We start from the raw sequence: 22,074 nt of genomic DNA on the forward strand, positions 1-22,074 counted from the left end.
AAGGTAATAAGTACATTTTTTATCAAGCATTGTTGCCTCCTCCTCTGTTTCCCCTTCCTATCCCCTCCACCCCACCCCCTTGCCAAAGTTGTAAAGTTTGTATTTCAACATAACCTCTTGTACATCTCAATGTTGCAATGGGTCTGCCTTCCCCTCCACAAATTATAACAACATCAAACCAAAGATATATTTGAAGAATTAATCGCTATTGGCATATGACATGATTATAATTGGTCCCTTTTTTAGAGGCTGACTTTTTTTTCCATGTCAATGATTTAACAGGTTTACCATGACAGTGAGGAAGGTCAGAGATACATACAGTTTTATAAGCTAGGGGATTTCCCCTATGTTTCCATCTTGGACCCACGGACAGGTAAGATTTACAGCAGTTTGTAGCCTTTAACCTATTATTTATTTTTCAGTTACCAAAATCACTGATGTTTAACACTTGGCTAAATCTTTTTTCAGAATTACAATAATTAGGTGAAGGCTTCTTATTCATTCCCTTTAGAATTATATAAGCATCTATTTAGGGAATCTGTTTCTGGCAACTTGGGAGATGTCAGTATTTTTTGTTTGTACTATTATGTTCTTCCAAAGAATATGTAATATGCTAATTTTTGTCATCAGTTTGTAAAGATTTTCTATTATTAAAATGTTAAGGTTGTTCATGCTTTGGTTGTAATCATACTAGAGAAACTTAGATACTGCTTTGTTTAAATTTCTTCTTCCCAAATGGCCAAAAATTATATGAGCCAGGTAACCCTAACCTGAAGGATAGGAAAACGTTGGGTGGGTTTCAGTTAATTCAGTCTCTTAAGTTATGAAGTTAGCTATGAAGACACTATGTAACTTAAGCAAAGAAGCAATGGGGATATGTTTTTTAATTATACTTTTGCTAACACAAATACTTAATGAGAATGTTTTGAAAAATACTGATTTTATTATGCTTATATATTCTGGTTTTAATATTTAGGTCAGAAGCTAGTAGAGTGGCACCAATTAGATGTGTCTTCTTTCTTGGACCAAGTGACAGGATTTCTGGGTGAACATGGGCAACTGGATGGACTTTCTAGCAGTCCCCCCAAAAAATGTGCCCGATCAGTAAGTATGAACAATTACGTGTATTGGTTCTCAAGCTTATAATCTTAATATATTGTATATTCTATGTGTAACTATATGAAAGTGTTGTAAGTAAAGTGTTAGATGTTAAGATGGTAACAGTAGTAATGTAAGTAGTAATGGTTACCATCTGTGGGTATACTACATCTTAAATGTCCATCTTCTCACTGAAATCATAAGATGTACAGTTCTTGTTTCTCTTGCAACTAGGCTCTCTCAAAGGTTGTTTCTACACTAAATTTCTCTACCATGCTATTCTTAGATACATTCTGATAATATCATGATTAGTTTCAAGTAAGAGACCTTCAAAAAATACAAGTCTCACATTTGCTGGCAGTGAGCATGTAACTTTGGCAGTCCATATTGTGCAGTGGTTAAATAGTTCATTAAGTTATCATACTAGATTAAGTGTCTAAATAAGAAACAGCAGTAAAGGATAATGTTCTTTTTTTTTTCCTCTCTCTCTCTCATGGGGCTTGAACTCAGGTCCTGAGTGCTGTCCCTGATCATTTTCGCTCAAGGCTAGCATTCTACCACATTGAGCCACAGCTCCACTCACTTCCCGTTTTTCAGTGGTTAATTAGAGATATGAGTCTCACGGACTTTCCTGCCTGGGCAAGCTTCAAACCACAATCATCAGATCTCATCCTAGGTGTAAGCCACTAGTGCCCCCTTGTAATATTCTTTTTTAAGGCATAGAAAAATGTTTCTTTAATTGCCCTAAGATAGTTTTTTATCTTTTGCATATCTAAGGCTGATAACTCTGCTAGACTAATGCCTGTATCTGTGAATTGCTACATTATGATTAAATTGAATTTGCAAAAAAAAATTTTTTGGGGGGGGGTCCGGTCGTGGGGCCTGAACTCTGGGCCTGGGCACTGTCCCTCAGCTCTTCAGCTCAAGGCTAGCGCTCTACCACCTGAGCCACAGCACCACTTCCGGCTTTTTTCTTTTTGCTTATGTGGTGCTGAGGAATCGAACCCAGGGCCTCATGCATGCAAGGCAAGCATTCTTACCACTGAGCCACCTTCCCAGCCCCATGAATTTGCAAATTTGTGTGTGTGTGTGCGCATGCATGTGTGCGTGTACGTGTGTGTGCACATGCATGCGCACATGTGTACAAGTATGTGTGTCTATACCCATTCATAGTAAAGCTTGAATTGAGGTCTCACATTCTCTGTTGTTCAAGTCTGGCACTCTAACCTCTTGAACCACACCTCCACATCCAGCTTTTTGCTGGTTGATTGGAGATAAGATTCTCACAGACTTTCCTGCCTAGGTCTCAGCTTCCTGAGGAGCTAGGCTTATAGACATGAGCTGCTGGCTTCCAGCTTGTCTTAAGTTTATTTATTTATTTTTGTCAGCCATGGGGCTTGAATTCTGGGCTTGGACGCTGTCTTTGCACTCTTCAGCTCAAGGTGAGCACTCTACTGCTTGAGCCACAGCGCCATTTCTGGTTTTTCTAGTGCTTTATTGGAGATAAGAGTCTCACAGACTTTTCTGCCTGGGCTGGCTTTGAACCATGATCCTCAGATCTCAGCCTCCTGAGTAGCAAGGATTACAGATGTGAGCCACAGGTGCCCAGCTGTCTTATTTATAGAAGTTTTATACTAGCTGGGCATTGGTGGCTCACATGTATAATCATAGCTACTCAGGAGGCTGAGATCTGAGGATCACGGTTCAAAGCCAGCCAGGGCAAGAAAAGTCCATGAGATTCTATCTCCAATAAACCACTTAGAAAACTGGAAGTGGCACTGTGGCTCAAGTGGTAGAGCACTTGCCTTGTGCTGAAGAGCTCAGGGACAGTACCCAGGACCAGAGTTTAAGCCCTATGACGGATCAAAAAAAAAAAAAAAAAAAAAAAAATATATATATATATATATATATACTTTATTGAAGAACAATTAATGTGAGATTAAAAAGTGGGTATATTTAAAGTTTATAATATTATTACTATAATGTTGAGCATCTTCTCAAATGCTTTTTTACTCTTTCTGTTCTTTCTATATTTCTTTTAGTGAAGTGTTTATTTAGATCTCTATTTCAGATCAACTTTTTTTTAAAGTGTGTTATTATTGAGTTGTATGGATTCTTTTTATATTTTGAATATATCCTTTATTATATATATATGGTTTCCCTATTTTCTATCTGTGGTTTACCTGTTCATTTCTATAATGAAGTAAACCCATTCATTTCTATAATGAAGTAAACCCACCTGAAATGTAGATTTATCATTAGGTGTGTTTAAACTACATATTCTGAGCATTTCCTCAACACTCCTCTGAGTGTTTCCTTATAGCAGTCTTAACTGTGGGTTCCCAGGGTCCTCTGTAGTATCATTTAAAGAACAAAACTGAAAGGTTTGATGAAATCCAGTTTGTCATTTTACAGTTTGTGTTTTCTGTGACACATCAGAAAACACCAAGTAAACTTAGATTCTATCTTTTTCAAAGGTAGATTTAGTTCCTGAGTTGGTGCTGGTGACTCATGCCTGTAATCCTAGCTACTCAGGAGACTAAGATCTGAAAATCCAGGTTCAAAACCAGCCCAGGCAGAAAAGTCTGTGAAGATCTTATCTCTAATACTACCAAAAAGCCTGAAATGGAGCTGTGGCACCAGCCTTGAACAAAAAAGCTCAGGGACAGTGCCCAGGCCTGAATTCAAGCCCTCCACCCCTGTAAAATAGATTTTGTTCTTGAGTCTGTGCTTCCTTTTCAATTAATTTTTGTATATGATGGTACGGTATGGATGAATTGGATTTGTTAGATACTAGGGATTTAACCAAAGGTCCTGTTACATGCTAAGCAAGCAGTCCTCCAACTGAGTTATAGCTCTTGCCCCTTGAATATATTTTGTGACATAAAGTTATATGTTTGTTTCAGTACTTAATTGTTGAAGTAAATTTCCTTTCTCCATTGAATTTGCCTCTGGTCAGAAATAAACTGTTCATATTTGTGCAGTTGTATATATAGATTCAGTCATTTCCAATGTACTTTTTACCAATATTTCAACGTCTCTAGTTTTATGAGTCTTGAAAATGCATGGTTTTAATATTTCCAGTTTTTGTTTTTGTTTTTGTTTTTGGTAGGTCATGGGGCCTGAACTCTGGGCCTGGGCACTGTCCCTCAGCTCTTCAGCTCAAGGCTAGCACTCTACCACTTGAGCCACAGTACCACTATCCAGTTTTCTGGTAGCTTATTAGAGATAAGTCTTACGGACTGGTTTTGAACTGTGATGGTCAAACCTCAGCCTCCTGAATGTGAGCCACCAGCCCCTAGTTTTTGGTATTTCCATATAAATTTGAGAACCAGCTTGGTACTTTGTACAAAAAGTTTCTGAAATTTTTATTAGATTTGCTTTCGCTCTGTGTACCATTTTAAGGACAATTAACTGTCTAATGAATGAATCTATAGTCTGTTTATGGAATATAATTGAGCAAACCCAGGGCTTCATGCATGCTGGTTAAGCACTCTACCACTGAACCACATTCCCAGCCTCTGATGTCTTATTTAATAACGTTTTCTAGTTGCATCAGTTTTCATACAAATGACATGATATCTTTTTCTCTTTATGGCTGTGTGATATTCTATAGTGTGATGTTTGTGTTTGTGTGTGATATCCATCTGTTTGGGGGCACCTTTGTTGATTCCATTAAGTTATTGTTAACAGTGCTACAGTAAAAATGGATATGCAAGTCTTTCCTAGGGTATTGATTTACTGTCCTTTAGATATATGCCCAATTGTAACATGGCAGGGTTTTAAGGAAGGCTTATTTTTAGTCTTTTGAAGAACTACCATACTGATTACCATGGTTCCCACTATCAGTGTCTGTGAGTTACTTCTTCCTCACATCCTCTCCAGCATTTGTTGTTTGTTTTCTTGATGGGTGCCATTCTGGCTGAGATGGAATCCTAGTGTAGCTTTGATATGCATGACCTTTACAGCTAAGATGTTGTGTCTATTAGCCATTTTTTTCTTTTGAGAACTGTCCAGTTTGCTTGCTCATTTGTTAACTTTATTATTCTCTTGCTGTTTAATTTTTTTTTAGTTCTTTGTAAATGCTGGATATTAATCTGTTATCTGTTAACTAGCTGGTGAAAATTTTCTCCCATTCTGTATTTTTCTCTTGGTTCTAGCAATTGTTTCTTTTGCTTTACAGAAACTCTCTAATTTGGTGTAGTCTCATTTGTCAGTTTTTGCTGTAGTCCTATTCAGAACATAATTGCCTGTGCCTGTAAGTTCCAAGGTTTTCCCTGCATTTTTCTGTAGTCAGAATAAGGTTTCAGATTTTAAGTCTATTGATTTTTTTTGTACAGAGTAGGAAATAGAGATCTAGTTTCAGGCTCCTGCAAGTAGATAACCAATTTTCTCAGCACTTTGTTGAAGAGACCCTATCTTTTCTCTCTCTCTCTCTCTCTCTCTCGTGTGTGTGTGTGTGTGTGTGTGTGTGTGTGTGTGTGTGTGTGTGTGTGTGTGTGTGTGTGTGTGTGTGTGTGTGTGTGTGTGTGTGTGTGTGTGTGTGTGTGTGTGTGTGTGTGTGTGTGTGTGTGTGTTAGAGATCTAGTTTCAGGCTCCTGCAAGTAGATAACCAATTTTCTCAGCACTTTGTTGAAGAGACCCTATCTTTTCTCTCTCTCTCTCTCTCTCTCTCTCGTGTGTGTGTGTGTGTGTGTGTGTGTGTGTGTGTGTGTGTGTGTGTGTGTGTGTGTGTGTGTGTGTGTGTGTGTGTGTGTGTGTGTGTGTGTGTGTGTGTGTGTGTGTGTGTGTGTGTGTGTGTGTGTGTGTGTGTGTGTCCGTCCTGGGGCTTTAACTTAGGGCCTGGGTCCTATCCTGAACTTTTGTGCTCAAGGCTAATGCTCTACTACTCCATCTACAGCTCAACTTGTGGCTCTTTGCTGGTTAATTGGAGATAAAAGTCTCAAGGACTTTCCTGCCCTGGCTGGCTTTGAATGGTGATCTTTTTGAGTAGGTAGGCATGAGTCACCGAAGCCTATCTCCAGTGGATGTAGTTTGATTGCTTTGTTAAAAATTAGGTGGCTCTAGCTGTGTGATTTTATTCCTGGGTCTAATAATAATGCTCCTTTGGTCTTCAGGTCATTTTTATGTCTGTTCCAATTTGTTTTTGTGACTAAGGTCCTGTAACATAATTTGAAACCTGGTATTCCTCCAGCATGTATTTTAGAATGTAACTTAGCATGTTAGAATGTAATTTTAGCATGTAACTTAGAATGGCTTGTGCTATTCAGGGTATTTTATGTTTCCATATGAATTATTGGATTGATTTTTCTAATTCTATAAGCAATGACATTGGGATTTTGATAGACATATCCATCATTGAGTCTATAGGGTACTTTTGGCAGTATGGCCATTTTCACATTACTCTTCTGATCCATGAGAATGGAAAGTGTTCACATTTTCTCTGGTGTCTTTAGTTTGTTTAAGAATTTTTAGGGGGGGGAGGGGGGAGGCTGGGAAGGGATGTGAAGGGTAAACAAAGGAGGAGGCTGCAATGCTTGGTAAGAAATGTACACATTATCCTGCCCATGTAATTGTAACTCCTCTGTACAGTATGTTCACAAATGAAATAAAATTAAATTAAAAAAAAAAAGAATTTTTAGGGGTGGGGCTGGGAAGGTGGCTCAGTGGTAGAGCGCTTGCCTTGCATGCATGAGGCCCTGGGTTCGATTCCTCAGCACCACCTAAGCAAAAAGAAAAAAGCCGGAAGTGGCGCTGTGGCTCAAGTGGTAGAGCGCTAGCCTTTAACTAAAGAGCTGAGGGACAGCTCCCAGGCCCAGAGTTCAGGCCCCATGACCGGACCCAAAAAAAAAAAAAAAGAATTTATAGTTTTTTTTTTTCCTGCTTTTTGGTTGATACCTAGATATTTTATAGTTTTTAGGCTGTTGTGAATGGGACTGTTTTCCAGATTTTGTTCTTCACCTGTTCTCTTTTGGTGTATAGAAATATTATTTGTTTATTTTTGTGCCAGTACAGGGTCTTGAACTTGGGACCTGGTTGCTGTTTTGCTCTTTTGCTCAAGAAAGAAGCTCTAACACTTGTTACAGCTTCACATCTAGTTAATTGGATATAGGAGTCTCACAGACTTTTTCTGCCCAGGCTGGTTTTGAATCATGATCCTTAGATCTCACCCTCCTGAGTAGCTAGGATTACAAGAGTAAGTCGCTTGATTCCTGGCTAGTATTTTGGTTTGTATGTAAGAAATCATTGCTAGAGGGCTGGGAAGGTGGCTCAGTGGTAGAGTGCTTGCCTTACATGCATGAGCCCCTGGGTTTAATCCTTAGCACCACATAAACAGAAAAAGCCAGAAGTGGCTCTGTGGCTCAAATGGTAGAGCTCTAGCCTTGAGCTGAACAGCTGAGGGACAGCACCCAGGCCCAGAGTTCAGGCTCCACAACCGACAGAAAGAAAGAGAGAGAAAGGGAGAGAGGGAGAGAGGGGGAAAGGGAGGGAGGGAGGGAGGGAGGGAGGGAGGGAGGAAGGAAGGAAGAAAGAAAAGGAAGGAAGGCAGGAAGGAAAGGAAGGAAGGAAGGAAGGAAGGAAGGAGGGAAATCATTGCTAGAAAAATAGAATGATAATCAAGGCAGACATCTTTTACTGTTGTTTGTCCATTTTTTGTTGTTGTTGTTGGTTATGGGGATTGAACTCAGGGCTTGGGTGTTGTCCCTGAGCTCTCTTACTCAAGGATAGTGCTCTACCACTTTGAGCCACAGAGCCACTTGTAATTTTCTGGTGGTTAATTGGAGATGAGAGTCTCATAGACTTTCCTGACCTGGCTGGCTTTGAACTGCAGTCCTCACATCTCAGCCTCCTGTGTAACTAGGATTATAGGCATGAGCCATCAGCACCTGGCTTGTTTGTCAATTTAAGAGTGTTTTGGCTTTATAATGTAAAAGTTTAATTTTTCCCTTTTCTTGGAAAGGAATAAGCTGTTTTCCTAGTTTTGCTCATCCTCATGTGAAATATGCCTATGCTTGAAACAACAGTGTGCTAGATGCTATGATAGCTTTTTACTTTTGTTTCTAAAGATAATCCATTTCACTTTGGCTTTGTAAGACTAAGTTCCTGCTCTCAGATGACATAAAATTACTGTTAAAAATACTTTCAAGGACTGAAAATGTGGCTTAGTGGTAGAGTGCTTGCTTGCCTAGCATTATGAAGCTCTGGGTTCGATTCCTCAGTACCAGATAAACAGAAAAATCCAGAAGTGACACTATGGCTCAAATGGTAGAGTGCTAGCCTTGAGCAAAAAGAAACTCAGAGATGGTGCCCAGGCCCTGAGTTCAAACCCCAGGACTGGCAAAAAATTTTTTTTTCAATGGAAAACAATAATGAAAAATAGATTACTATGATTTTTATCCTTTTTGCCTTGATTATTGTTTTTGGTTTAACTGATTTCTTTCTGCCTGTGTTTTATGACTGCATCTCACAGGAGAGCCTTATAGATGCAAGTGAAGACAGCCAGTTAGAAGCTGCCATCAGAGCCTCCTTGCAAGAGACACATTTCGATTCAACACAGACAAAACAGGATAGCCGTTCAGATGAAGAATCTGAATCTGAACTTTTTTCTGGCAGTGAGGAGTTCATATCTGTTTGTGGTTCTGATGAAGAAGAGGAGATAGAGAATCTTGCCAAATCCAGAAAGTCTCCCCACAAAGATTTGGGGCATAGAAAAGAAGAGAACAGAAGGCCACTGACTGAGCCCCCAGCCAGAGCTGACCCTGGAGCAGCCACTAACCACCAAGTATTGACAGCTGTGGATACAGAGATCCTGGAGATGTCACCTGAAAAATCAGATGGAATAGTGGAGGGGGTAGATGTAAATGGTGGGTTACAGAATAGACTTCTTTTACTTGAAACTTGGATATTACTGAATTACTTGATTTACCTATTTAAATTAATCTGTCTTGAACTAAATCTTTTATTATTGTTACTATTATCTTCCCTTAGGACCAAAAGCACAGCTGATGTTGCGGTACCCAGATGGAAAAAGGGAGCAGATCACTCTTCCAGAACAAGCTAAACTGCTAGTAAGTATATCTCATTTGAAGCATTTAGTGAAAGCAGAGAGAAATTTCTTTTCTTTTTTCTTTTTTTTTTGGCAGGGGGGAGTCCAGTCATGGGGCCTGAACTCTGGGCCTGGGCGCTGTCCCTCAAGCTCTTCAGCTCAAGTCTAGCGTTCTACCACTTGAGCCACAGCACCACTTCCGGCTTTTTTCTTTTTGCTTATGTGGTGCTCGGGAATCGAACCCAGGGCCTCAGGCATGCAAGGCAAGCGTTCTACCACTGAGCCACCTTCCCAGCCCCTCTTTTCTCTTTTTTTTTTTTTGTTGTTAGTGCTAGATGTCCAACCCTAGGCCTTAGTCATGCTAGGCAAGTGCTCTACCATGAGCTGTATTGCTAGTCCAGAGAAATAATAATTAATAAGTCCAGTGAGCATTGCCTGGTTCTTTGCTATGGGTGTAAGCTCCAGTATGTAACTGGAAACTTGATTGTGGTGAATTTTATTTGTAATTAGTGTATTTCCTTCTCTTAGGCAAGTCATGGACCAGTGAAAGTTTTTCTATTCTGTAACTATGGAATATAAACCCAGTTGAAATTACTACTTCTGAAAAAGGAGTGGGGTTATTTGATGACTACAGGGGGAGAGAGAGTTTGGGTTTCCTAAGTATTTTTACTGCAAAGTGGTTAAGAATAAAGGCCATCTCCCTGCTGAAAGTTTTAAAGTTTTCTCCTTGTGACTCTACTAAATGTGCTTCTCCTCTCTCTGTAAGCTGGTGGCTTTGTTTACTTCTCAGTTTGCACATGGCATGATCCATCATGGTGATGCTCAGGTTCTTTTCATCTAAAATCCACAGCTTTCCCTCTGGAAAAGAATGAGTGTAGCTAGCTTTGCTTAGCCTATAAATAAAACCCTCTTTTGGTCAGGCATCTATATCCTATTCATTATGGCTAGAAGTACTTTAACTGATTCTTTGGGTTTCTTGTTTGTTTATTTGTTTATTTATTTATTTACTTTTTGGTACTGGGGCTTGAACTCAAAGCCTTGTGGTTGCTAGACAGGTGTTCTACAGTTGAATCATTCCCTTAATCTAAATTCTGGTGTTTTGTTTTACTTGCCTGATTTTTTTGTTGTTGTTGTTGGTCGTGGGGCTTGAACTCTGGACCTGAGCGCTGTCCCTCAGCTCTTCAGCTCAAGGTGAGCGCTCTACCACTTGAGCTACAGCGTCACTTCCCGTCTTTTGAGAGTTTATTGGAAATAAGAGTCTCACAGAGTTTCCTGCCCAGGCTGGCTTTGAACTGCAATCCTCAGATCTCAGCCTCCTGAGTAGCTAGAATTACAGGTGTGAGCCACTGGCGCCTGGCTTCTTGCCTGATTCTTGAAGACTGTGTGACTAGATCTGGCCTCTGGTGCTAGTAACCTATTCTGTCTTCCTGTCTTAGTGTTTGGAAGAAAACAGAGAGGAGATTAAGGAGAGAGCAAGTACAGTAGGTCCTCCTTTATGTGCCCTTTTAGTTAGCATGGTCAGTTGTGTTCTAAAAACATTCAATAATTCATAAGTTTTAAATTACATACCATTCTGAGTCACATGATGAAAACTTGTAACTTTCCATTCTGTTACCTGGGTTGTAAATCATTCCTTTGTCCAGGTTATATGTGCTACCTAACTGTGAGTTACTAGGCATCTTGATTTTCAGACTAACTGTTAATAGTATCGTAGTGCTTGTTTTCAAGTAACCCTTATTTTAAAAAAACAAAATAATTAGGTTTAAAAAATACTTATACTTGTAATGTTAGTAATTATTTAGTGATCTTTGTTTTACTTAATGGTTCCAAAGCTTAAGAGCAATAATACTGGTAATTTTATTACAGTATATTTTCTGTTTTATTATTATTCTTTATCATCTCCAGTGTCTCTATGATGTTAGACTTTATTGTAGATATGTATGTACAAAAAGTTACGTATACATAATTTTGTACACACACACAAATACTACATACAGGATATACTGTTTGCTTTCAGACATTAGCTGGGAATCTTGGGACCTGTCTTGCAGAGAGCACTACTGTATAGACCATTCTTTTTTTTTTTTTTGTCCAGTCGTGGGGCCTGAACTCTGGGCCTGGGCACTGTCCCTCAGCTCTTCAGCTCAAGGCTAGTGCTCTACCACTTGAGCCACAGCACCACTTCCGGCTTTTTGCTTATGTGGTGCTGAGGAATCGAACCCAGGGCCTCAGGCATGCAAGGCAAGCGCTCTATCACTGAGCCACCTTCCCAGCCCCTATAGACCATTCTTTTGAGAAGTTTGATGGGAAAACTGGATGGAAGAATGAGCAATAGATAGAAGAAATATAATGGTTGAGGAGACTGAGCATGTTTTAAGTATGATAGTAAGCATCTATATAGAGGGACATAGTGAAGAAATTTTAATGGGTTATTCTGCAGTGATATGGTTTCTGCAAAGACTAGAAGAAAGTCTACATTGGTTGCAGGACTAGCCATAGATAGAATGAAAACCGTATCTTTCCCTGATGAAGTTAGGAAGGAAAACTAATCAGATGTTTAAATGTGGTACAATATTTTATAAATTTGAAAATGGCACTGTGGCTCAAGTGGTAGAGCACTCGCCTTAAGCTGAAGAGCACAGGGACAGCGCCCAAGCACAGAGTTCAAGTCCCATGACTGACAAAAAAAAAAAAAAAGAGTCTTACAGTTTACGGGCTGGGAAGGTGGCTCAATGGTAGAGTGCTTGCCTTGCATGCATGAGGCCCTGGGTTTGATTCCTCAGCACCACATAAGAAAAAAGCCGGAAGTGGCGCTGTGGCTCAAGTGGTAGAGTGCTAGCCTTGAGCTGAAGAGCTGAGGGACAACGCCCAGGCCCAGAGTTCAGGCCCCACGACCGGACCCCCCCCCCCAAATTTTTTTTTATAAATTTGAATTTGCTTGTATATTGCAGAGTCAGTAATAATTCAGTATCACTGGAAGTTGTTGGATATAGATTTATCTTGGCCCTTCTTCAAGAATAATATTTGGATATCTGAAAGAATAATGCTTTGTATTTCATCTAATATGATAAAGTGGTATTATATATCCATTTATTAATGTGCTGTTACCTTTTATTTATAATGATGTTATATCTGTCTCTTGTTTCTTATAGGCTTTGGTAAAGCATGTCCAATCTAAAGGATATCCAAATGAACGCTTTGAACTACTCACCAACTTCCCTCGAAGAAAACTATCTCACCTGGACTATGATATTACATTACAGGAGGCTGGCCTTTGTCCTCAAGAGACTGTCTTTGTACAAGAAAGAAATTAACATCATGGCCTGACCTCTCTCAGCTTACCCCTTTTTTCCCTTTTTTCGTGAGATACCATGTTACTAAGTAATGCATTTTGGCTCATAGGACCATAGAGCCAAAGTTGGGCAAGCAAGTCACCTGCCTTCTCTTACTTCTTGTTCTTGTCTATACTCAGTCTCTTTCTCCCCCATTACTTTTTCCTCCTTTTCTCTTGCCTTCAATTTTCTTCTTTTTCCCTCTTTCTTTCTTCCCTAATCTGGTGACCAAATGGAAGTGTAAGGATAAGATCTTCCCTAGTACTGGCAGCAGGAAATGCGTCCCATGAAGAGGTCATTTGCACGGCACTTTGGGATCAGATGATAATGCGTTCAGACTCTGAAAAGAAAACTGTCCAGATTCAGAATAAAAACAAGCCCCTTTTCTGTAAGCTCCCATTTGTAGTTGGGAAAAGAAATTCTTTCAACACAGTAGGAAAATATCTTCTGACAAAATATTTAGGCTTTCATTTACATGGAAAATACCTCCCTTATAATTATTGCTCACCATATTCAGTTTTTATCCCAGAGGATTCCTATATTGAAGTTACAAGAGTTATTTCCTTAATATGTGTCATTGGCAGAGTGAGTGCTCAGTGAAGGATGTGTAGCATGGGGCGGCTTTCAATGTCCTAGCTTGAGAGAGCTTTCTTCATTATTACTCTATTAAGTATATTGATCCTGCTAGTCCTAGAGTACACATTTAGTGAGCATAATGTGATTGGTGTAGGGAGGTGCTTGCTGTTTTTGCCAGTGCAGCATATTAGTTCCTTTAGCTCCTCGTTGTCTGGGTCTACAGTGATCTGTAGGAAGGCAGCTGTTCGATAATCATGCAGTACAATGGCTTGTGATTGTAACCACTGTGGCTATTGATTGTCCTATGTGCTTATGGCATACTTATGTGTGTCCCAGGGGAAGAAGAAAAACATACAGCTGAGAGTTGGTAACCATGTTCCCTTGGTTAGAAGTGATTCATTTTTTTACCCCTGGTTGGAATAATTACTGAAAGGCTCTAGTGACTGATGGGTTTTAATCCTCACAGTTTTCTCGGAAGAAATCAAAACTGAAAGTCTCTGAGGGGAAGACCTTTAAAGTCAGCTCATAAGACAATAGCTAGTAAAAGGGTGGGGGGTTGAGAATTACTAGTAATCTTCAGATGTTGCAGGGAGTTTCTGCCAACAAAAGCCACATTCAAACAGTAGTTGTTGAATGCTCTTTTCAGTATTATTTCAAAAAGGCCATCTTGAATATGTATAATGCTTTTAACTTGTCAGCATCACTATATGCTCAGTTTTACCTTGAGCTTTTGAGTACTCTAATGAGGTAATAGTGATCTGGTGACAAAATCAGAATTTCTAACTTATGCAACCATTAAAATAATATAAATGACTTATTTTGTCAGTTGGGGATTTAGATTAATTCTAATATTTAAGGAACATGAATTACTGCTCAGAGACCTTTAGGTTCCCATCTACTTTAAGATTGTTCTCTTGGCAAGTAGGGGATTAAAAAAAAAACAAAAAACAGATGCTGTGTATTGCTTGTACACAATATGGTTTTTAATGGCTGGATTTTTGAGGATCCTTTCTGAAGAATGGATTATATATCTTCTCAAGGAAATCATGGAAAGTTGTTATTCTTCAGTGAGTCCTTTTGAATTAATGTTCTTTTTTTTCTGTCTGTGTAAGTGCTATGTATAAGTATATAATTGTATAAATATTTATAAATATATTTATATAATTACAGTTTCATTTATACCTTGAGTCAAAGTTCCCTCTTCAGATTGGTGGCTGAATAATACCACTTTGGTGTTTTTAACAGACTTTCGAGGCTTAACTAGCAGCTCCTAATTTATTGAGGAAGTGACTTATACTTTAATTCCTCAGTTATGTCTCAGAACTTGGATAGCATACTTGCTATCTGAGGAATAGAGCTATAGACTATCAAGGGTACAATGGAGAGAAAACACTTATTGATGGTAGTTAAGGTCAGAAATCTAAAACTTTAGGGAGGCACAGGGTAAGAAGCCTGGGTATGCTCAGATTTGTGCTGTGCTGGACCCTTCTTTAATCCTCAGCACACTAATAGCTAAAGCCCAAATCCAAAAAATGAAGTCAAGCATGTTCCCTTTAGGACTCTCTCATCCTCTTACCCACTAGCTTTTCTTCATAAAACATATCTTGAGAATCTGAGGCAGCATGTATGTAAGTGAGAGGGTGTAGTTCTTTTTTTATGTGCTCAGCACTGGCATATCTATGAGAAACGAAAGTGACTTTTTCAACTTAAGTTACTGTGGAATGCCCACGTATATGATTTAAGTAAGAGACTGGGCATAATGCAGTCATCCAACTTAGATATAATGATGACTTTAGAATACAAGATGTAGAGAGTATCTTGAGAGAAGAGTGTTATTATCTTGGGTTTGATAGAGTAGACAGTGTGGGAGGTTATGATTGTCCAGTGGAAGAGTAAATAAGAGTATTGCCTTGCTCATGAACTTAATCCACATAAGGAGCATGCTTGCTTAGTTTGCTTTATTTCTGCTGCAAGTTACTTTGCTCTTCAAGGGAGTAGTGTCATTAAATAGGTTAAATGTGGTCAGTCAGGCTACTTAAAAGTAGTTAACTTCCTATGAGTTACTTCCTATAATTAACAGTTTCAAAAAGAGTTTTAAAAGATGGAAAATGAAAAGAACAATATACACTGAGCATAAGAGAAATACAGGAAGATAAAAATGAAAAGTAATGAGAAAAACAAAATGAGAGGAATACTTTTTTGAATTTGATCCTAGGAAGGAACTAGAGAAGAAAAAAACAGTGGCAAATGAGGGGAGAACAAGGAAGTAATTTTGAGCAGCTGACGTGTTATGGACTTTATGAGTATTGTTTCCTTAAGTCCTCCTATGAATCCTATAAAAAGTATATTTTCATTTAATAAATAAGAAGAAGATTGGAATTCATGACTTTGGTCATGGGCAATTCACACTTGAGACCCAGAGTCTGTCTTCTGTTCAATCCATGCTCTGTTTTCTTCTGTTAGGGTAATCATTTTATCCAGAAGTTAATATTCTTGCTTTTGGGCTCTATAAATTATCATCTGGTTTTGTTTTCTTACATGAAAAAGAATATTTAGTTATCTTTTTAATATTCCATCCATGCTAGATCGCTGAACTAAATCCTCTGTAAATGAGTTGTTTGTTTTATTTTTGGGTCCTTGCACTCTGGTCCTGGGTACTGTCCCTGAGAGTGTTTTTGCTTTTGTTTTTTTTGCTCAAGGCTAGTGCTCTACCACTTGAGCCACAGCTCTACTTCCAGCTTTTTCAGTGGCTTATTGGAGATGAGTCTCATGGACTTTCCTACCTGGTCTGGCTTGGAACCACAGTCCTCAGTGTCAGCCTCCCCTGAGTAGCTAGAGTTACAAGTGTGAGCCACTGACACCAGGCTTCTGTATGTTTTAAATTCTATAACATTTTACTTTGTTGCTTGTGTAAAGCAGCATTACCTATTGAGTCCTTAGTCAAAGCTGGAAATAATGTGGAATCTAAGAATATGATTCTTGGCAGTCTCAGTTAAGGTGGGAAACTACACAGGAAGTAATTAGAGAACATACAAATGTTTGTTTACCTTTTGAGTTTGAGCTAATTATAATAGAAGTTTAGAAATGAGAAAGAGTAGTGTAGGTGGTAGTTAGGAAATTTTATAAAGACTGAAAAGTGGTAAACATTTCAAATAGTTTCAACTCACCTATATTCTTTATTGTCACCTTTTGCAACTGCTAGGTTTTAGGGCATTAAGTTGTAAGTATTCAAGTGGGTAAGGACTATTGATTCCCAAGACTCAGAATTCTTCACTAGCAGAGATCTCACTAGATCTCACTTACAAAAATATCAGAGAAAGTCACTAGTAACTGAAAAATGTAGGAAAGATCTAATTTCTCCATCCTATTATGAACTAAGTATACAATACATTATAAGTTCTGTTGTGAGTGGGGCTATTAGTTCCATAAAGTGCAAATATACACCTGGAACTGCAGCCTTTGCGGAAACTCTAGGGACCCACTGGACAACCAGAAGTGTCCTCTAAGAAATCTCATACATCTAGTCTCCCTTTATTATGTTATCCTCAGGCTGATTAAAAGTGTGCTTATTCACTAGCTTCTTTGCTTTTCTTTTTGTATCCAGGTGTCACTTGCCCAGTAACTTGATCTAACCTCACTGTGATGACTGCAATCCCCTAAAACAAAAGTTTCATAGTAATTGATCTGATAATGATCTTTTAAGCAATTAATTTATAAACCTTTATGCTGTGTCAATTAATGTTGAGTATGTCTAAAATGTAATTAATGAAAACAGTATGTCACAGTAGAGTAAATTTTTGTTTTGTGTGTTTTAAAGAACTGGCTTAGCAATTGTTGGAAAATTGTATACATTGTAGAATTCACTTACAGTTTGAGCAGATGCAACTTTTCTACATCCCTTTAAGGTGATTTAAAATTTTTTTTATCATATCCCATAGTGGGCCATTCTCCGACGTCACAGGCCTGTTTGACCATCTTCCACTGAACTACTCAGTTACTTGAGTGTGGACTGATGAATAATGTCTGGTAAAATTAAAACTTAAAAGTAATGAGCAGAGCAAGAACCAACCTTTCTGATGAGCATGGCAATTTTCTAGTAGTGTATAAGCCTTGATGAAACAGACTATTGCCAGACAGCTGTGGACTATGAATATTTAACTTCATTGCTTTGCCTTGCTTAGCATTCCAGTTGTTTTGTCATGAAACCTAGTATTGCTTAGTACACATTTTAGAATAGTGTCAAGAATATTCTTTAGAATTGCAAATAACCGGCAATAACCTAATATATTGATGTCTCACTGATTTGACATTTCAGTGGTTGTTCTTCTTTTTATTTTTATTTTTTTGTGTCGGTCATTGGGCTTGAACTCTGGGCCTGGGCACTATCCCTGCACTCTTCAGCTCAAGGCGAGCGCTCTACCGCTTGAGCCACAGCGCCACTTCCAGTTTTCTAGTGGTTTATTGGAGATAAGAGTCTCACAGACTTTTCTGCCTGGGCTGGTTTTGAACCATGATCCTCAGACCTCAGCCTCCTCAATAGCTAGGATTATAGGCGTGAGCCACCGGTGCCGGCTAGTGGTTGTTCTCTTTTAATTACTTACGTGTGATCTCTACTAAAGAGGCAGCTTAGAATCAACAGTTGTTATTTACAATAGAATTATGATGGCCTTGATTTATTTTCCTGTGAAGTAACTTGAAGTGTTAAGATTATTGGATATGAAAACTTTTTTTTTCTTTTTTTTTTCTTTTTTTTTGGTCGTGGTGCTTGAACTCTGGGCCTGGGCGCTGTCCAGCTCTTCAGCTCAAGGTGAGCACTCTATTGCTTGAGCCACAGTGCCACTTCCAGTTTCTGGTGGTTAATTGGAGATAAGAATCTTCATGGACTTTCCTGCCAGGGCTGGCTTTGAACCATGATCCTTAGATCTCAGCCTCCTGAGTAACTAGGATTACAGGCTTGAGCCACTGGCTCCTGGCTTAAAAAACTTTTTTCCCCCCTGCTGTACATGAGATTGAAATCAGAGGGCTTCACACTTGTTAGGCAGCTGTTGTACTACTTGAGCTATGCTCCAGTCCTAAACAAAAACATTTTTTTTACTTCTTTGTTCTCTGTTCTTGATTTTTAACATTTTTTCCCAAAATTGACATGATTATAATGTAATTGGATATGTTTAAGAAATTCCATTTGAAAATACATGTCCCCCCTCCTCCCTTCCTTTGTATAGGTCTCACTGTGTGATCTAAGACTAGCCTTAAACTCACAATTGTTCTGCCACAGGCTCCTGAATGCTGGGATTACAGGTATGAATTATACCTGCTAAATTTCTCAGTTTTTGTAGATTAACATACAAGAGAAGAGTTTGAGGCAAACATCCTTTTTATAGTTCATCTTCTTTCTACTTAACAAGAATTCGTTTTTTCCAAAAAGAAAAATTGCTTGTTTTCTGATGCCTCTTCTTTTTTTTTGGGGGGGGGGGGTCAGAGGGCTACGATAACTGTTATATCACTTAGAATCTCATAAACTTGATTAATTTGGGCTATATTTTTAATATGGCCTTTCTTTAATATGCCACATGATCCCAAAGTAAAGTTGGGCAATCCAATATGAACTACTTCAGTAAAAAACAGTTTAGGATTCCTATAGTGAGATGGTTTTGAAAGGTGAGCAGACTGTAGGATTACATGGAAATAGCAATGGTAATATTTTGCCTAAGAACACTCATTTCTTAAATATACATATGGACGTTGTAGTCCTCATTCTGTGACAGCAGCATGCTTTTGTTTAATAGTACTTTTTCTCTATAGACATAAAAATGTCCTAAGATTTTATATGTCTTAGGTGATTCCTTAGATTTTAAAAATAATCAAGCTAGACAAAACATAAGTGATCTTAACCTCCATCAAGAAAAAAGTTATGGGGCTGGGAATGTGGCTCAGTGGTAGAGTGCTTGCCTAGCATGCGTGAAGCCCTGGGTTTGATTCTTCAGTACCACATAAAGAGAAAAACTGGCTCAAGTAGTAGAGTGCTAGCTTTGAGCAAAAAAAGCTCAAGGACAGTGCCAAGGCCCTGAGTTCAAAGCTGCAGGACTGGCACTGGTTTAAAAAAAAAGGAAAAAAGAAATGAAAAAAGTTACTAATCTACTTGGGCTAGCAAGAGTCATTTATTAGAAAATGGGGAAAATTTCAAATCATTAAATTCTAACTTGTAATTGAATCCTCCCATTTTAATTTGCCTTGTCCATAGACTCGGGAATGATAACTGATGGGGGAGATATTCTTAATCTGGAACCATTTATTTCCCCCCTACTGTCCCCCCACCCCAAAAATCAGGGTAACTGACTTTAGAGTACATGCCACCAGAATCCAACATAAGGACATTAGAATGTTGATAGTTAAAGATCAATTTTTAACAAAATTATAGTATGTTAAAAAAAAAAGTTTGTTTTCTCTGGTCCTGGAGCTTGAACTCAGGGCCTGGGCATTGTCCCTGAGCCCCTTTATGCTCAAGGCTAGTTGAGTGTTCTACTGCTTGAGCCACAGTACCACTTCCATCATTTTTCTGAGTAGTTAATTGGAATAAGAGTCTCATGGACTTTTCTGCCCAAGCTGGCTTTGAACTGTGATCCTCGGATCTCAGCCTCCTGAGTAACTAGGATTACAGGCGTGAGCCATCAGCGCCCAGCCTGTTGTGTTTTTAATAAGGGAAAATAGCAACTATATGATATGATTCAAGATACAAACAGGTTTATTATAATAATGATCATGTGATTTTAACAAAATTTTGATAACATTGCCCTGTACGTTAAGCCTCACATAGAATGGTATTGGCATCAGAAAAATCCTATTAGAGTGAAAGTTAACATGTGACATCCGCCTTTCAGTAAATAAGTAGCAAGTAGTAGGGACTATTGGACTATTTATATTGCCCACTTGGGGGCTGGGCCTTATTACTCTCCTCGGTTAGCCCTCTGCTTTGGAAAGTTCTTAAAAACACTAGGAGATAGTAAAGCTGTAAAGATAATCTTCTAATCTCAAATACAGAGGCATGAGTACCGTTTGAAATAACATGATGCCTAGACTGAGAATCTTTTATTCAAGCTTTGACATGAATTTGTCAATTTTTCACTGTTCTTAAGAACTTTTTTTCAGGATGATTTTTCTCTTGGTTGTTACCAAACTCTAAGCATAGTTGTGTTTTGTCTCTTCTTTTTTCTTTTAACCCTTAAGAAAACCCTCTTTCTAGAAGTATTGATTGCTCCATGGAAATTCTCAGGAGTATTTATGGATTCTGCATGTTTTGTATGAATTCAGTTTGAAAAATAAGTTTAGAATCATCTGGACTGTCCAATTCTGGCATGTTTTTACAATTGTGTTTTAAAACATTTCTTATTTCCAAACCTTATTTCTCATCTTATTCAGAGTTTAGTCAAGGAATAAAATTTGTTTGGGAATAGGGATGAGGGTGGATTGGGGACTTGAGTGAGATAATTTGCTTTAAAAGTGTCTTCTCAAGCAGTTACTAACAGTATTTAGAAATTCCCTGAAATGTTTGTGTACTCACCTTAATCTGGACAAAGTGGTGGTCTTTCTAAGATTTTCATTCTTAATGCAGGACTGGCTCTAAATATATTGTGTAGTTTAACTTTGTTACTAAATTCAAGGAGATCATGGACCAAGTCAATGCTTTTATTGTAGTGTTCTGGCAAGTGCTCCCTAGAATGCAGAATTCTCAGTTTTCTGGGTCTTTAATTCTATGGTGCTAGGAGATTTGTTTCTATAGCTCTTCCCAAAGTTGGAAAGCAAACTTTAGAACCAGTGAGCGAGAGGTGACTGGACCATCAATTTTTTAAAAATTCAAAACAACCAGAAACCTCCTAGTTAGGAAGTGATAACAAAGGTGCTAGGGAAAGCCTGATACTAAAAGGCACATGGAGGTAATTTACATTCTAAACTTAGGGAGAAAAACATGCCATTAGATAAGGCAGAGCTGTAACTGCTGGCTAAGACTCAATGGAAACTTCCACTTGCTCTAATACCAGGGAAATCTTAGATAACTGGGTGTGATCTATCTATAGATACACATAGTCTATAGGCAAATACTTATTCAAAGTGAGGGTCTTTCCGTTGGTGATCCTCTAGTTTTGGCTGTACCAAATTGTGAATATTCTTGCTGTGTTGTACCCAGTTGCTTTATATTAATATTGCAACTTGAATTGGGGATGGTGGGTGGGACAATTGGGTGGGGGAGGGAAGGGAGTGGGACGATAAGTCTTTTGAAGACGTCAGCTCACTGTGCTGAGAGAGGGACCAAACTCAAGGAAACCTCTGATCTATAAATTAAACTGCTGCATTTTTTATAAATACATGTAAATGTCCTGTTGTAATATTTGATCTTGGAAATAAAAATAAAAAGTTTTCAGTATTTTTTGTGTTGCTTTTTTTTGTGAGGTAGAAATCTGTATATTACATTCATTGATGTAATTTAGATTCCAAAAGTTTGCCTTTGTATTCCCATATTTGAGCAACTTAGTATCTCTGATGAAGATTAGTTTAGAATTTCATTGTCAAGTATAATGTATGCTAGGTTTTTCTCTATGCTTACTATGTGGAAGATTTTGATGAAAGTGTCAAAAAAAAAAAACCAACCCAAAAGCATGTTAGCTATAAGCCTTGTTTGGATAAGTTTGTTTGGATAAGCCTTGTTTGATAAGTTGTGCAACTGTAGTGTCCAATATGGCTGTCCCCTCTGAGAACACAGATAGTAGTGACTCTTCATTAAACACAAACACAAGGCCATGATTTACCATGGCAAGAGACTTTGTTTTGGAGGGGAAGGGAGGGTCCAGTCGTGGGGCCTGAACTCTGGGCCTGGGCGCCGTCCCTAAGCTCTTCAGCTCAAGGCTAGCACTCTACCACTTGAGCCACAGCGCCACTTCCAGCTTTTTTCTTTTTGCTCACGTGGTGTTGAGGAATTGAATCCAGGGCCTCATGCATGCAAGGCAAGCGCTCTACCACTGAGCCACC

The 22,074-nt window shown here is 38.6% G+C and overlaps 1 protein-coding gene across 1 annotated transcript in view; it reads left to right on the forward strand.

The window, feature by feature from the left end:
- Ubxn7 (UBX domain protein 7) overlaps window positions 1–21,290 on the forward strand; it is a 77,733-nt gene extending 56,443 nt beyond the window's left edge. The window contains exons 7-11 of the mRNA XM_070029946.1: window positions 283–373; window positions 977–1,104; window positions 8,570–8,963; window positions 9,088–9,167; window positions 12,298–21,290. Of these exons, the coding sequence (XP_069886047.1) occupies window positions 283–373; window positions 977–1,104; window positions 8,570–8,963; window positions 9,088–9,167; window positions 12,298–12,459 (855 nt within the window). The 3' untranslated portion in view covers window positions 12,460–21,290. The remainder of the gene's footprint in view (window positions 1–282; window positions 374–976; window positions 1,105–8,569; window positions 8,964–9,087; window positions 9,168–12,297) is intronic.
- The last annotated feature ends 784 nt before the right edge of the window (window positions 21,291–22,074 follow it).

This window comes from Dipodomys merriami, unplaced genomic scaffold (assembly GCF_024711535.1).
Source record: "Dipodomys merriami isolate MVZ:Mamm:240054 unplaced genomic scaffold, mDipMer1.0.p SCAF_2, whole genome shotgun sequence".
NCBI lineage: Eukaryota > Metazoa > Chordata > Mammalia > Rodentia > Heteromyidae > Dipodomys > Dipodomys merriami.